Here is a 13,707-nt window from a genome sequence, read left to right as displayed (position 1 = left end):
AGCTATATGATCGAATAAATAAGGGGAAAGGCATGAATTGTAACAATGTATCCAAGTGCCAAGAAATAAACCAATAAAAGAGGTGTGTGGTGCCATGTAATGGAAAAATGGAAAGAAATATGAACTAAGGAATAATTGAAAGAGGTTATGTCCCAAGTGAGATGGCTAAGCCGATCAGGCCAAGATCGGACGCCATACTGTACACATTGTGGCATTTACATTGGATTTCTGATTATCATTATGGATCTAGGTATGTCTCACTTGGGATGGCTTAGCCGGTCGGGTCGAGACTGGACTCCGGGAAAAATCACGATGGCATTATAGGTTATAGCACTTGGCACTAAAGAATATTAACCTAAAGGAGTGGAAAGACTCAACTGGAACCATGTGAACCTTATTTGGTGTTTTCCTTGTAATCATGTGAAGTACTTGTTGATGTTATAACTGCCTTCTATTTGTTCACTTTTCATCCTATTAAGAATTGTATTTGCCTTACATACTAGTACTATTCGACAATACTAACGTCCGTTTTATCGGGGACACTACATCTTTGAATGGATATAGGTGGTTCCATTGTTGATAGTGCCGATCGCAGATAGTGGTGCTCTCTTTCTCTCTTCACAGTTGTCTTGGTGAGCCCCCATTTCTCCCAGTGGTTTTGTAGTTCTTCTTTTGTGTAAATTTCCATATTTTGAGGTATACCCGGGGCCTTGTTGCCGGCATTGTCATTTTGGTCTTTTGTATCCTTAGAGGCTCCGTAAACGTTTATGTGGGTCATGTATGGGTGCCGGGGTAGTCATAGGATCACATCATATTTTGAAACTTTTCTCCACTAGACTGTCAACTATATGTACTTTTGGAAACTTAACTATGACATGTTGTATTTAAGTAAGAATCTAACTAGCAATGTTTATGCATTTATATAACAACTCTCTCTCCCCCATGTTTAATAATTGGTGATGCATTACTTCTTCGGATATAGAATGAGTTGGGTAAGAAAGGCTAGATAGGCTTGCTCGACCGGGTTCGCTCAGTTGCGCGCCGGTCGCGCTCCCCGAGGATTGGGGCGTGACAAACATCATAATAACGGAAAGGCGAGATATCCATGACTGGTCGAATATCATGGCGGAAATCTCGGAACAGATCAAACCAAAGGCGGTTGTTTAGACTAATCATTTTATTTAATTCCGTAATTAGAATTGTACCATAGATAGGATTCCTCTACTATATAAAGAGGGTTCTAATCATTTTGTATCCATCTTACATTCACGCATATCAAAGCAATACAACACTTTCTGTCTAGCTTATATTTTTGTTCATCAGTTTGCTTATTTTTTGACTATTCGGGTACCGACCAGTTCGAGGGCTGAATTACGTTTCCTGGTTTGCTTTATCTCATTGTTAATTTCTATTACTGATCTTCATATTCATCAATTGGTATTAGGTGAAATCACGTGTCCTTAAAATCACATTATAAGTTTAATTGTTATCCAATTTTTTGGGTAAACAAATAACAATAATAATATACCCAGTATAGTTCCACAAGTGAGGTCTGGGGAGGATAGAGTGTACGCAGACCTTACCTCTAACTTTAAAAAGGCAGAGAGACTATTTTCCGGTAGACCCTTGACTTAGGAAAAATGTTAAAAATCTATTTGCAAAAAATATGGTTAATAAAGCTTCTTATTTGACACCCCAAATAATAATATGTTCCTTCTTTATGAAACAATTGGAGTATATATTAATTAATGTAAGTTTTACATTAAAGAAAACCTTAAATTTCAAATTTATAAGAAAATTCTAACTATATTAAAGAAGACAATTTGCTTATGGTAGTTAAACCGCTTAGGCGAAGTGGACAGAAGGGCATAATATTTTTAATCCACAAACCAAATCGGCTGCAAACTGCCAGTAAATAATGACAGCAGTGACTCTGTCTGTTGGATAGCTCCGTAAAAGTCAGATATTTTGCAGTGAATATGTAGAGATACTGTTGAGAGAATACAGGTCCGTCCCCTCCCCAACTTTTTCCGTTGAATCAACACTCATCGCTACCGTCTTACTCAACTCGCTTCTGCTCAAAAGTATGTAACATTTCTGTATATCTTTACCTAACAGCGGTTTTAGTTCCCCTTATTTCTAGTTTGATTGGACTCTTCAAAGTTAAAATCGATTGTACCAAATTTTTTAACTGGGATGGTAAAGCAGAATTTTTTTCCCGTTTAGATGACAATTGAGGGATTGAAAATGGTAACTGAAGGAGAATTATGAGATGGGTCCTCATAAAAAAATGATGAGATTGGTATTAGCATTCTTTTCCCTTCTACTTGTTTTCGATGTGGATTTTGGTCAAATGAGTGTAAGAAACGTAGTCTTTTTTAAAAAAAAATTAATTTCCGTTATTTATGTGCTTCTGTACATCTTCGATGGATCACTTAGTTCATGGTTTTTGAGGTTTGATTTACTCTTTTTCTCGCAAATAGGGTGCCAATGGCGGGGGCTATGTTCAATTAAATTCCCTTAATCGGAAAATTGTACTGCGCAAAATATAGTAAAAACAACTTTTTTGGGGGTATATATAAGGTTTTGAATCCCCTTGACATATGTTTCCCTGCTGGTGCATCCCTGGGTTAGCTGTGATGATATCTGTGCGTCTATGCGGTGATAAGGGTCTCTGCTGTTTTCCGACTTTACAGGACGATGAGTTGTGCATCTGAGCTTCCCTTCTTTTCTTCTTATCTTATAAAAAAAAGATCCCCTTGACATATGGGAAACTTTAAATCTATCGAATAAGGGGTACAAAAGTTACTTTAGGTCATACGTCAGCATCCTAATCATCACATTCTTGCATTTCCTGGCTCCGCCACGTTAGGCCGCCATGCTAGATATTGTCATGTGTGTTTGTATGCAGACTTGTGTATGACTGTGTGAGCGTGCTGGTAAATGTATGCTCTTTATTTAAAGTTTCATCCAAGTAAGTAAACGTTGAAAACCGAAAAAGAATTCCTGTGGTTTTATGCTCATAATACCTTGATTAGATTCCTCTTTGGATAAATTGAATTTTTCGGATGTAGCCAAACTGTTTGCTTGATTTTGATTTATCTGATGAGAATTTGTTACTTGGTATCGGAATAGTGAATCAAATAATTTCAGCTTTATATCAAGTCTGAGCCTGTTTTTGTGTAGGAGGAATGTTAAAAAAGGTTGCAGAGGGATAGCGACGTTCTGGCTTGGTCCTTCATAGTTGTTATCAATGCAGGATGTCGGTGTAGTCCGGCATGATAGTACCGCCCTGGGTGGCCACTGCGGTGATCCATTGGATATTGAAAAGCAGAATGCGGAGGCCAGCAATCATGGCTTAGCTACTGAAAATGTGGATCAATCTGTACTCACCATAGTGGTTTCTGCGGGCGAATCACTCAACTCCCAAGCTGCCACTGTAACCACAGACCCAGTTGGGGATATTGCCACTACTGAGAAAATAGCAATTGTAGAGTCTCGTAAGAAGCTTAACTTATCCAGGAATTCTAGTCATCATGAACAATGCAGGTTTCTAGCTCTTCTACTTGTGTAGAGATTAGGTCCTTTTTGCTTATCTCTTTACTGCTTTCTCGTAAGTCATAAGCACCGTGTAAATTATTTATGAGACCCTTTAATTTTCAAACTTTTTGATCCTTATTGAACCCTTCTTATGTGCTTTGTTTGCATTGGTATCTAATCTAGATACCGAATAAACCCCCCCCCCCCAAAAAAAAAAACTTATTGTCGAGAACTTCTGTTTGGATGATCTTTTGTTCTACCAAGATTTAGCCTTTTTTTTTGTACAAAGGTTTATTGCTGTAATCATGTCCAAAGTTGCGTACCGATCAATAACACATCAACCTTATGTTCGATGATGGTATCTAGATATAATAACCATAAGAGAAGTACCCATACCCTTTTTTTTGGGTTTCGTTTTGACACTATGACCTTTATTTCTTGCTAGGATTTAGCTCTCAAGAGCTGTTGTGAATTTGATGTGTTGCTATAATCATGGTCAAAGTTGTGGTAGTGCTCATTATCATTTCACTTCTGTGCAATTGAATGGTAGAGTGTGACACATGAACTGTCAAGGGATTAAAAATTGAAAGGGAAATCGGAGTGCTTACAGGATTTATATTTGAATTAATGTCCACCTTATTTAAAATAAAGAATTAAGTTGATGTCCGTAACTAACTTAAAATAGGCTAGCAAATCCTAGTTGATTAACTCTATTAGATTTGCAAAAAAAAAAAAAAGACCTTTTGAGATAGTCTTTTTTTTTTTCTTTTAATATATTTTTAGTACTTTTCCAAGAGTCTATTGGAAACAGCCTCTCTACCTCACACAAGGTAGGGATACGGTTTGCATACACCCCATCCTCCCTAGACTCCATTTGTGGGATCAGGTATGTTGTTATATTTTTAGTACTTTATGGATTGCTAGTTGGTATTCTTTCAGATCTTGCTGCAGCAAAATGACCATTTATTTTCATTTAATATAGAGTGTGCCAATCTTTTTAAGTTTTATTCATAATTTTTGATGTGCATATTCAGAGTATCAATCTTTGAATATAAAGAACGAGGCTTAGGTACATTGAAAAGTCTCTGAAGCAGCTTTTTAGAATATAAAGGACGAGGCTCTGGTCCAGTTTTGAAATTCTTTATGATGTTTTGCAGAGTATGTCAAGAGGAAAAGGAAGAAGAGTTGATCGATCTTGGATGCCACTGTCGTGGTGGATTGGCAAAAGCACATCAGTCATGCATTGAAACGTGGTTTAATACTAGAGGTTCAAATAAATGCGAAATATGCCAGTAAGTGATAGATTAAGTGCATGCTAATTTTGTTTTTCCTTATACAGTATATTGATGTAGGTTTTCCATTTTATGTAGGCAAGTAGCTGCAAATGTGTCACCTCCAGAGTCTCATGCACCTGTAAGTATCTGTCTTTGTTTGGATAACAATGATTTTAGATGAGTGCGAAACGATTGGATCTCTTTAAACTTTGGTTATGCATGCTTTTGGCTCTCTATTTGAGGTTGCTGCTGGGTGCTTCAGCATTCAAGCTAGACTGCTTTTTGAAGCATGAACATCCTTCTGGCGTTTCAGCTCATAGGTTCTTGAACTTGAGCATTTGACTGCACCTGCCTCCCTTGAGTGCTTTTTGTGGTTGATTAAGTAGGAGTGAATGGAGAATATACTTTTTGAACCATCAGTATGAGAAAGACAACTTTGGCTAGTGGCAATACTATGTCACTTCCCAGAATGTTGTGTGACTAGAATGGAATAGATAAAGAACACTTGATAAAATAGTGAAACACGAAGAAAATACACGGCATATGCAGATAATCGTTATTCCCTTCCACAAAGAGTTGATTCTGGTAATTAAATACCATTTTGAGTCGAAGTTTAATATCTTACAACATTATGCATCTTTATAAAAAAGAACCAACTTCAAATTGTTTTAAAACTATAATGGACAAGATAAGAACCGATAAATTTGTAAATGAGGAAGAATATGCACCACTACAAACAGGTAGTAGTTATTCCCTTTTATTGAACATAGCTCACAAGTAAGAGGCATACGAAAAAGTGAAAAACCTACACAAATATGTGGTTCTCTACAAAAAAACACCCGATCTTCTGTACGTAAGGAAACCTCATAGGTGCACCAAAAAGAAATACCCAACCAAGCAAGTTTTGAGAGAACTCCTACTCTGAACATGGTCGTTGGCTATGAAGAAGCGAGGTTCCTTTCCTCTATCAACCTTTCGACAGACACCACCCAACTCCAGTACTAGCGAGGCTAAAGTCTCTTTGAAGGACAAATCTCCAGCTTCCTTAATTCTAAAGATAGGAGCTTCTCTCTCTTGGGATTCATTTTTCGAAATATTTCTCTTACAATATCTGTGAGTCAAGCAATTGGAGATGTCCGTTTGAGATTGTTTATGGCAAACGACCAATCAATCCTTTAGACCTTCTCGCACTGCCAACCACTCGCGAGTTTGGTGCTACTACTGAGGAAAGAGCCAAGGAGATCATGAAGTTTCACGATGAAGCTCGAAATAATGTTGTTCCGCATAACACTCGCCATGAAAAGGAAGCCAACAAGCACAAAGAAGCATGTTATTTTCAAAGAAGGAGAATTAGCATGTATTCACTTAACTAAAGAACACTTTTCTGAGTCTCGCAACAAGTTATATCCTCTAGCAGATGTCTCTTTTCAAATCTTGAAGCGTATCAACGATAACGCCTATAAGATCGAACTACCTGTAGACTATGGAGTATATACTACTTTAAATGTTGTTAATCTGTCTCTTTACTATGAAAAGCATAAAGGAGACTCATAGCATGAAAGCAAGCCTCTTCCAACCCCGGAAGAATGACACGGGGCTTAGCACCTAATGATGCAAAACTTATGACATGATGATTCAACAGCTTGCCATCATTTATCTTTATACTTGTCATATGTTTTAGCTATCATCTTTATCTTCTAGCTTACCACTACTTTGTCATCTAGTTATCCTTGGAAATAGCCAAGTAGCCAACCAAGGTGGCCTCTTTTTCGATTATCATTTCCTAACCTTGCCAATACTAGCACACGTCAATGATTTGGCGTCAACCAACTTTTCTAAGCCATGTCCTTCTTATAAGTTTGCATTAAGGGACATGTTCTCCACTGAGTTGCAAAGTTGGAAATAACTGATTTCTCAAAGAAAAAAATTTTAAAAAAAATTTCACACTAGTTCAGTGAATAGTGATAGTCTTCTTATGTTGTTTTGAGCAATTCTCACTACATGAACTAGATGTTGGAGTTGAGTTAGACCCAAGGTACATTAACATAGTAATTTCATTTATTCCTTTTTTAGATTTTGTGGCTCCAAGTTACTTTCTTGATAAGTCAAGTAAATTTCTTTAAAATATATCGTGTCAATAGTATGTAGAAATTGGTTGGCTCATCCATAATCCTCTTACGTGTTAGGGTAAATATGTATACAGCCGGATTCTCTCTTTATGGCAGAATCAAGTTTCTTCGCCACAAAGTAATTCTTGATTCCTAGTCATTTATCCTAGACCGAATGTTTTGTATTTATATGCTTTCTACCATGGTTATGAATAAAAAGGCTGAGTTGATTATGTTGCGTTGATCTCTTATTTTGAAGGGGGGGGGGAGAGCTCTCTCACTATCTCTATGTTTCTCCTTCTTCCTCTCTCTGTTCCTGCTTTATCAATTCTGTGTACCGGTTCTTCCACTTTTTTTAATCTATGAATGAGAATATTCTGATTCTGTTCTTCCTCTCTTTTTTCAACTGCTGCACCTATATTATTTGTCTGCAAAATGTTAAATATGAGCAATCCTGCAACCTCTTGGTAAGCATTTGCCATGAACCAGACCTCAATAAACATCTTGCAAATTTGTTACAACTGCGTCATCCTTTCCTTCCACATTTTCTGAAGACTAGTTTTTGGACACGCGCGTTGTGCGTGTATCCATATCAATTAGTATAAAATTTTAAAAATATTGCATAAATATTATTAAAATATATATTTGAGTCATAAAATAAAAATTCAAGGAAAATTATAAGCACTATTAATATGGATCCTATTTAGCTAAATATATAAAGGAAGATGATAGAGATGAGTGATGGATCCCCAAACAGCTAATGATGAATCCACATTGCAATTGCAACTTAGATTCCAACTGCTAGAGCGTGTTATTCTTGAAATATAACTGTGTATAAATGCTAGAATTTCTTCAGAATTTTAGAAATTCTTGTAATGATATGAAAATGGAGGTGATAAAACAAATGAATTTCAGTTTGTAACATAAACAAGTTGCAACAAAAAAGCAAAACAATTGCTGGTGCATTCTGAAAATTCACACACGTTCAAAATCATGAATACATGTGAAAAAGATCCTTTAAAACCTTACACAAGGAAATAGTAGCATAAGGCTTCAACAATAAAATAGACCATGAGAACAATTCAAAATTAAAAAATGACAACAATTACAAAAAAATGGGAAAAATGACAGTGAGCAGTTTGAATGCAAGCTGCAAAACTTAAGCCTGCAAGTTGTTAATATGAAGGAAGGATAAAAATAAAAAATTTATACTCTACAAATCTGCTATACTGGAGATGCCAATCCATTTAAGATATTAGATAAAGGTAGATTGATCTTTAATTATAGTTGATGAAAATTCTATGGCCACTTATCGTCTCCGTGCACATCTCCAACCACTGACGGCAGAACTTTTCAAGTTACCAAACATTTATCTCTAAAAGAAGGATGTATTTATAGGCCAAGAATCACATCTAAAGTAAACTAAGAAATTGAACAGTCAAGCTTTAGGAAATGAGAAGTTAAATAATCAGTAACATATATGCTTTACATACATCCCCATCAAAATAATACTAATTGAACAACTATTAATGCAATTAATTAGTCTCTTCATTTTTTCCGCACGTAGTCACATTTAGATTACATAACTAAAGTGTTAATTATATTTCGGTGCATATATCTACAAATTAAGTGGTTTAAAGAATATAATGATAGCTAAGGAGAAAGACTTTAGGTGAAGGTTAATTTGCTCAATTAGCTTTTGAAGGATATTTTGGTAAAATTTCACCTAAAAATTTTCACACTTATAATATAGTATGATATAGGGTATCTGCTAATATAGAGATGCAATACTTTAAAGGTGCGAGGTTGAGATGCAGGAGGCGAGGTTGAGATGGTTCGGGCATATTAAAAGGAGAAGCATAGAAGCCCTAGTTAGAAGGTGCGAGAGGTTACCTTGGTGGGTATCAGGAGGGGTAGAGGTAAGCCTAAAAAGCTTTGGGGAGAGGTGATTAGGCGGGACATGGCACAACTGGAGCTGACTGTGGCCCTAGATAGGAGGGTGTGGAGATCGAAAATTAGGGTAGAATGCTAGTAGGTAGTCGAGCGCTTCTCTTTGTCTTACTCAGTTCACTAGCATTAGTGTTAGTATGATAACCTTTTATTCATAGATTGCTATTACTACCTAGAGTTTAACTGCTTTCTTGGCGTCGGTCTTATTTTTATCTTCTTGTTGTTCCAACTTGTTGCCATTACTTTTTTCTATTCTTTCTCCGGCCGAGGGTCTATCTGAAACAACCTCTCTCCCGTCCAGGGTAGGGATAAGGCTGCGTACATCTTACCCTCCCCAAACCCCACTTGTGGGAAATCACTGGATTTGTTGTTGTTGTAATACTTAAAATTAGAGAAAATATCATGTATAAAAATAGACATATTTTAGTTTTTTTTGTACAAAGGGGTTGACCCAGTAAAAATCTATTTCTAGCTATGCCCCTTTTTGTCTGTCTTGGATACCATCCTAGTACAATAAGAATATTGTTAATATGTCTATTGTATATCATATAAGAAAATATTTATTTTATTTAAGTAGTACATCTAATTAATTAGAAAGAACACTCTAGAGCAGTAGTCAAGTTGCTGCTTCAAGGTTCCCTCGGAAGTCCTGTGTTTGAGCCCCTTAAGCACCTTATTTCTTTGCTGAGTTTAACTGTTTTGGATTTGCGCATAGTTGTTGAAACAGATCTAGTTCTTTCATCTAAACACTGATCTAATAACAGAGCAAATTTTGAAATTTTTTTCTTGCCGAGTTAAAATGTTGTGTTGGGTTTGAGATCAAATTGCACATGGAGTCAGCTCACTTCGAAACATAAAATACATCATTGGATTTTGTTAGATAGTCACTTGTTCTAATTTCAGACTTGATGAAAGATCTCTATAAGAATAAGTTCATGTGATAAGTCTAAATTCATCCACAGGCCTGGTTGGACACATGTATAGCATGTCATTTGTTATCCTGTGAAACAAAATCTTCTGCTTAATTTCGATAGGCACTGTAAGGGTATATTCTTGTTTTCGTTGCTTAGGGGTCAATGTTGTTAAGGGGCTTTTTTCCGCCTTCAAAACTTGCCACTATCACAGAGATACTCTGGTCATTTTCATCTTTATGCTAAGTTGCGACTCAGAAAAAGATCTAAGCTCAAAGATTAGTCAGCTACGCATTATTGGGATGGATACTCTTTAATTATGTTTGACTGTATCATTTTCATGGATTGCAGACAAGTTATTGGATTTGGAGAGTCGATCCTTCTTTTAGGGGGGCGAATATTTCCCAAGAGCGGGATAGAGTAAGGAACATCGCATTTTCCCAAGTGGCTGCTCTTACATTCGTTCTGAAAGTCATCTTTTATATTAATTCTAAATCAGTTAATTTGTACAGGGTTGTCTTAATCCACTTTGGGTAGCATTTTGTATCCTCATTGGTGGTCTGTTTCTGGATGTGCTAATATCCATTACGCTTGGAGTCTCTGCACTGCCTGTGAACATCATAATCGGTACATGCTCTTGATCTTTTCAACTTCTCATTAATCGTCTGTTGTCAAAACTTGGACATTAGAACTTTTTAGTGTCCCTTCTCACGTTGAAATCAAGAAGCAATGCGCAGGAGTAATAGTTGTGCTGGGACTCGGAACGGCTCTTAGGCTTGCCCTTGAGTTCTGCCATGATTGGAGTATCCGAAGAGTAGTGCACCAGGTAGAAGCAAATGTCAGTATTGGATATCATCCTACGTTGTAGGTGAAAGGTACTTGAAAGTGGATAATTGATTCAAACTACACCCGAAAACTGTTCATACACCCTGAAACATTGAAATTTCTCCAGCAAATGTGACCCAGAGGCTTGCAGAGCCTGCAACTTGAAAAATTTGTGGGAGCTAATGTTCTTAAATGACAAATTGTGATTGAACTTACCATTGTATTTATATGCATTGTGTAGTTTGTCTGCTTTGATATCTATACATCAGTCTATATTGCCAAAATTACTTCGGAATGCAAAATTTCTGTAGCTAAAGTGGTGAATGAATGATTTTTGTCTTGATGCTGCTAACCGTTAAGCTGCCTTGAATCATTCTATTAGCCTGTAGCTGCGCGCAATAGCAAAATACTTGTCAGACATCTTCAACAGTGTACTTGAAGACTTAATTATGCGTTCATCTGACTCAACCTACACATTGTAAACAAATTGCTATGGTCATAATATGAGTTAATGTCTCAGACATAGGCTGCTAAACTACATACATTTATGACAGGCAATTAACACTCCTTAAAAGTTCTAGAGAATAAATGGATAATATTGGAATAATAGATTCTTATTAGGATGTACCAAACAAATGGCACTTGTTTATCCAACTGAGTTTCCCTACAGAGTATTGGATTTTTGCTATAGATAGTAATTATTTTACCCGGTTTAAATATATTTTACTATTTACTTTAAAGTAGGGGTAACAGGAAGTTGTTTGAGTTTATTTGTTCTTTGTAGGAGTTTTGATGTTTTTAGTAGATTAGGTTGTTGGTGTCATAGGATAGTCATGAGAAGTGTAACCTGGTAGGTTGCCTTTATTTTGTACAATAATATTGTTTTAATTGCCAAAAAAAAGAAGTAACTTGGTACTTAGACAAATTGTATACAAATTTGATGTTCTTCTTCCTCCATGCCAGGACTGAAAAACTTTCTAAATCTGCTCGAAATCTTCACCAAATTGCCAAAATTTTTGATATAAGCAACTTAAAGTATTTTCAATAGTTTGCCACAACACCTAATCAAAATTGAATCTAACACCGGCAACTGTTCAAACTCAAACCAGGAACTAGAGTTTAAAATTCTCGATCTAACAAGGTTTAGCTTAGCTTGGGATCACGTTTGCAGTCATGGATCCCTTACCCAAGTAGTTTCAATCTTAAAATCTTAATTCGAAAATTTCATGGCAATTATATGAGCATCACGAATCCCGCAGTATAGAACTTCAAGCTTCTCATCTCAAATCCACTCATTAGCAGCTGAAACATTCAACTTACATATATTTTACATACAATTTGCGCACAAACTTATGGCCTCTATCATTCTGGACGCTATATTCCAAGTAAATACATCCCACGGTAGCTTGTGAATCAGAACCTAAATTGGTGCTAAAAGAGTTTCTTCATCATGTGTAAAATCTAGTGTCCATCTCTATATCCTCATCAGGAGGTTATCAACGTACATAAATCTTTTAAAATACATATTCGTAAAATCCACTTCGTCGTGACGTCTAAATAAATATGTCCAGGATCATATTGTACGCAATTTTAACATCACAGTATAAAGATAATCTGGGACATAAATCGATTAAGTGGTATAAGGTGGTGGTGGTGGTGGTGGTTCAAGCGGTGACCGAAATAGGTCAATTGATATCATTATCTAGTGTAGTTAAAAGTAGAGAGAAGCAAGAGCTCCTCTTTCTAGAAAATAGTCGTTAATAAGTTAGGTGTAAAAGTTTGAAGTTTTAAAAACTAAAGTTTTGAAGAGTAATATTATATAGTATTCCTAATGATTTATTTTAGACTTTGAAAGTTCAATTTTTTAATTGTATTATTTTTGAAATAAAAAAACTACTTCATTTTTGCTACGACATTCACGCTGAATGACTTTTTGTTTAATTGATTCTATCGTATGGTACCAATTCCCTTTATATACGAGAACTGAGAATTACAACAAAAGGGAAACTGTGCGTCAACAAGGGGTTTTGAAACTAGACAGTTTTGAAAAAGTTGTATAAGGGGGAGCTAGCATAAGGGGTTGGATCAGTGCTGCTGATACCTAAGCTGGCACAACAGATCAAGGTACTTTGCCATTAATTAAACGAGGGAGAGAAAGTACTGCCAAGTGTAGCATGTTATGTGTGAACGAGGCGACAAGATCAAACAACTTGGGATCGAGTGCAAAGATGCTTTCAATATTTGTGCAAAATTCCCATACCAAACTAGCTAGCAAGTCCATATATAGAGGACGAACAAGTGAAGTTTGCTTAGTTGGAAAAATCACTTTCATCCACTACCGTTGGGTCCTGGATTTAAGTCACCCGGTAGGAGAAGTGTGGAAATACTATAAATCCTCCTAAATTCAGAGAGATTTTAAAAAAAAAGTCCATAAAAGACGAAACTATTGAAATTAAGCAGCGTCATTGATGGGGCAGATTTATAGAGAAAATTATAGGGTACGTGAATCCATAGTCTTTCTATAAAATTAGACATTTTATGTAATACATGTTTTCTAAAATTGGTATAATATTAACTGTTCACATTCATACTCCAAGAATACTGAATGGTGCACTTAGGTTTAACGTTAAGTTTTTTTTATCAAGAGGAATAGGGATCAATTCCCGTTAGGTAGCGAGGCCCACCAACTTTGGACCATATATACATATATGAGAGCTAGCGTTCGTCTCTATCTTTACGGCTGTTATGCAAAACTGCTGCAACTCTCCCTCGAACTGTTACTATCAGGTAACGACAGACTCCCCTCCCTACCCGCACTGCGTACATTGTAATTAATTGCGCTGAGTTTGGTTGTTTTCTGGGATCTGGTGCATGGCAATTCTTCTCATTTGTCACTGTTAGCTAGGGCCAAACCTCCTTTTTCTTATAACTCTCGTTCTGTCATCTTCAACTCCTCTCTGTCCAGCCACTACATACATATATATAAAGAGAACATTCATTAATCATTTAATACTCTCACTTTAATATTAACAGCTAGTACGTATAAGTCTGCTTGTCAATACTAACTTCAAATTTTCAGTTGCATTGCTTTGTAGTGTG

At 36.3% G+C, this 13,707-nt stretch overlaps 1 protein-coding gene and 1 pseudogene across 3 annotated transcripts; both read left to right on the top strand.

Moving 5' to 3' along the window:
* The first annotated feature begins 1,868 nt into the window (after positions 1-1,868).
* On the top strand, positions 1,869-10,957 carry LOC107802645 (uncharacterized). 3 transcript variants are annotated; one of them, XM_016626174.2, is made up of 7 exons: positions 1,869-2,007; positions 3,187-3,549; positions 4,698-4,832; positions 4,911-4,953; positions 10,135-10,203; positions 10,296-10,410; positions 10,521-10,957. In XM_016626174.2, the coding sequence occupies exons 2-7, from the start codon at positions 3,254-3,256 to the stop codon at positions 10,649-10,651; spliced, it is 789 nt and encodes a 262-aa protein (XP_016481660.1). In that variant the 5' UTR covers positions 1,869-2,007; positions 3,187-3,253; the 3' UTR covers positions 10,652-10,957. The 3 variants fall into 3 exon arrangements, with proteins under 3 accessions (XP_016481660.1, XP_016481659.1, XP_075109320.1); XM_016626173.2 differs by having other exon boundaries at positions 1,908-2,084; XM_075253219.1 differs by having other exon boundaries at positions 1,908-2,084; positions 10,511-10,693.
* Positions 2,632-2,721, top strand: LOC142181384 (small nucleolar RNA snoR114; annotated as a pseudogene).
* Positions 10,958-13,707: the final 2,750 nt, after the last annotated feature.

This window comes from Nicotiana tabacum, chromosome 5 (assembly GCF_000715075.1).
Source record: "Nicotiana tabacum cultivar K326 chromosome 5, ASM71507v2, whole genome shotgun sequence".
NCBI classification, from domain to species: Eukaryota; Viridiplantae; Streptophyta; class Magnoliopsida; order Solanales; family Solanaceae; genus Nicotiana; species Nicotiana tabacum.
The sequence above is the reverse complement of the archived record's forward strand: the minus strand, read 5'-3'. Positions and strand labels throughout refer to the sequence as shown.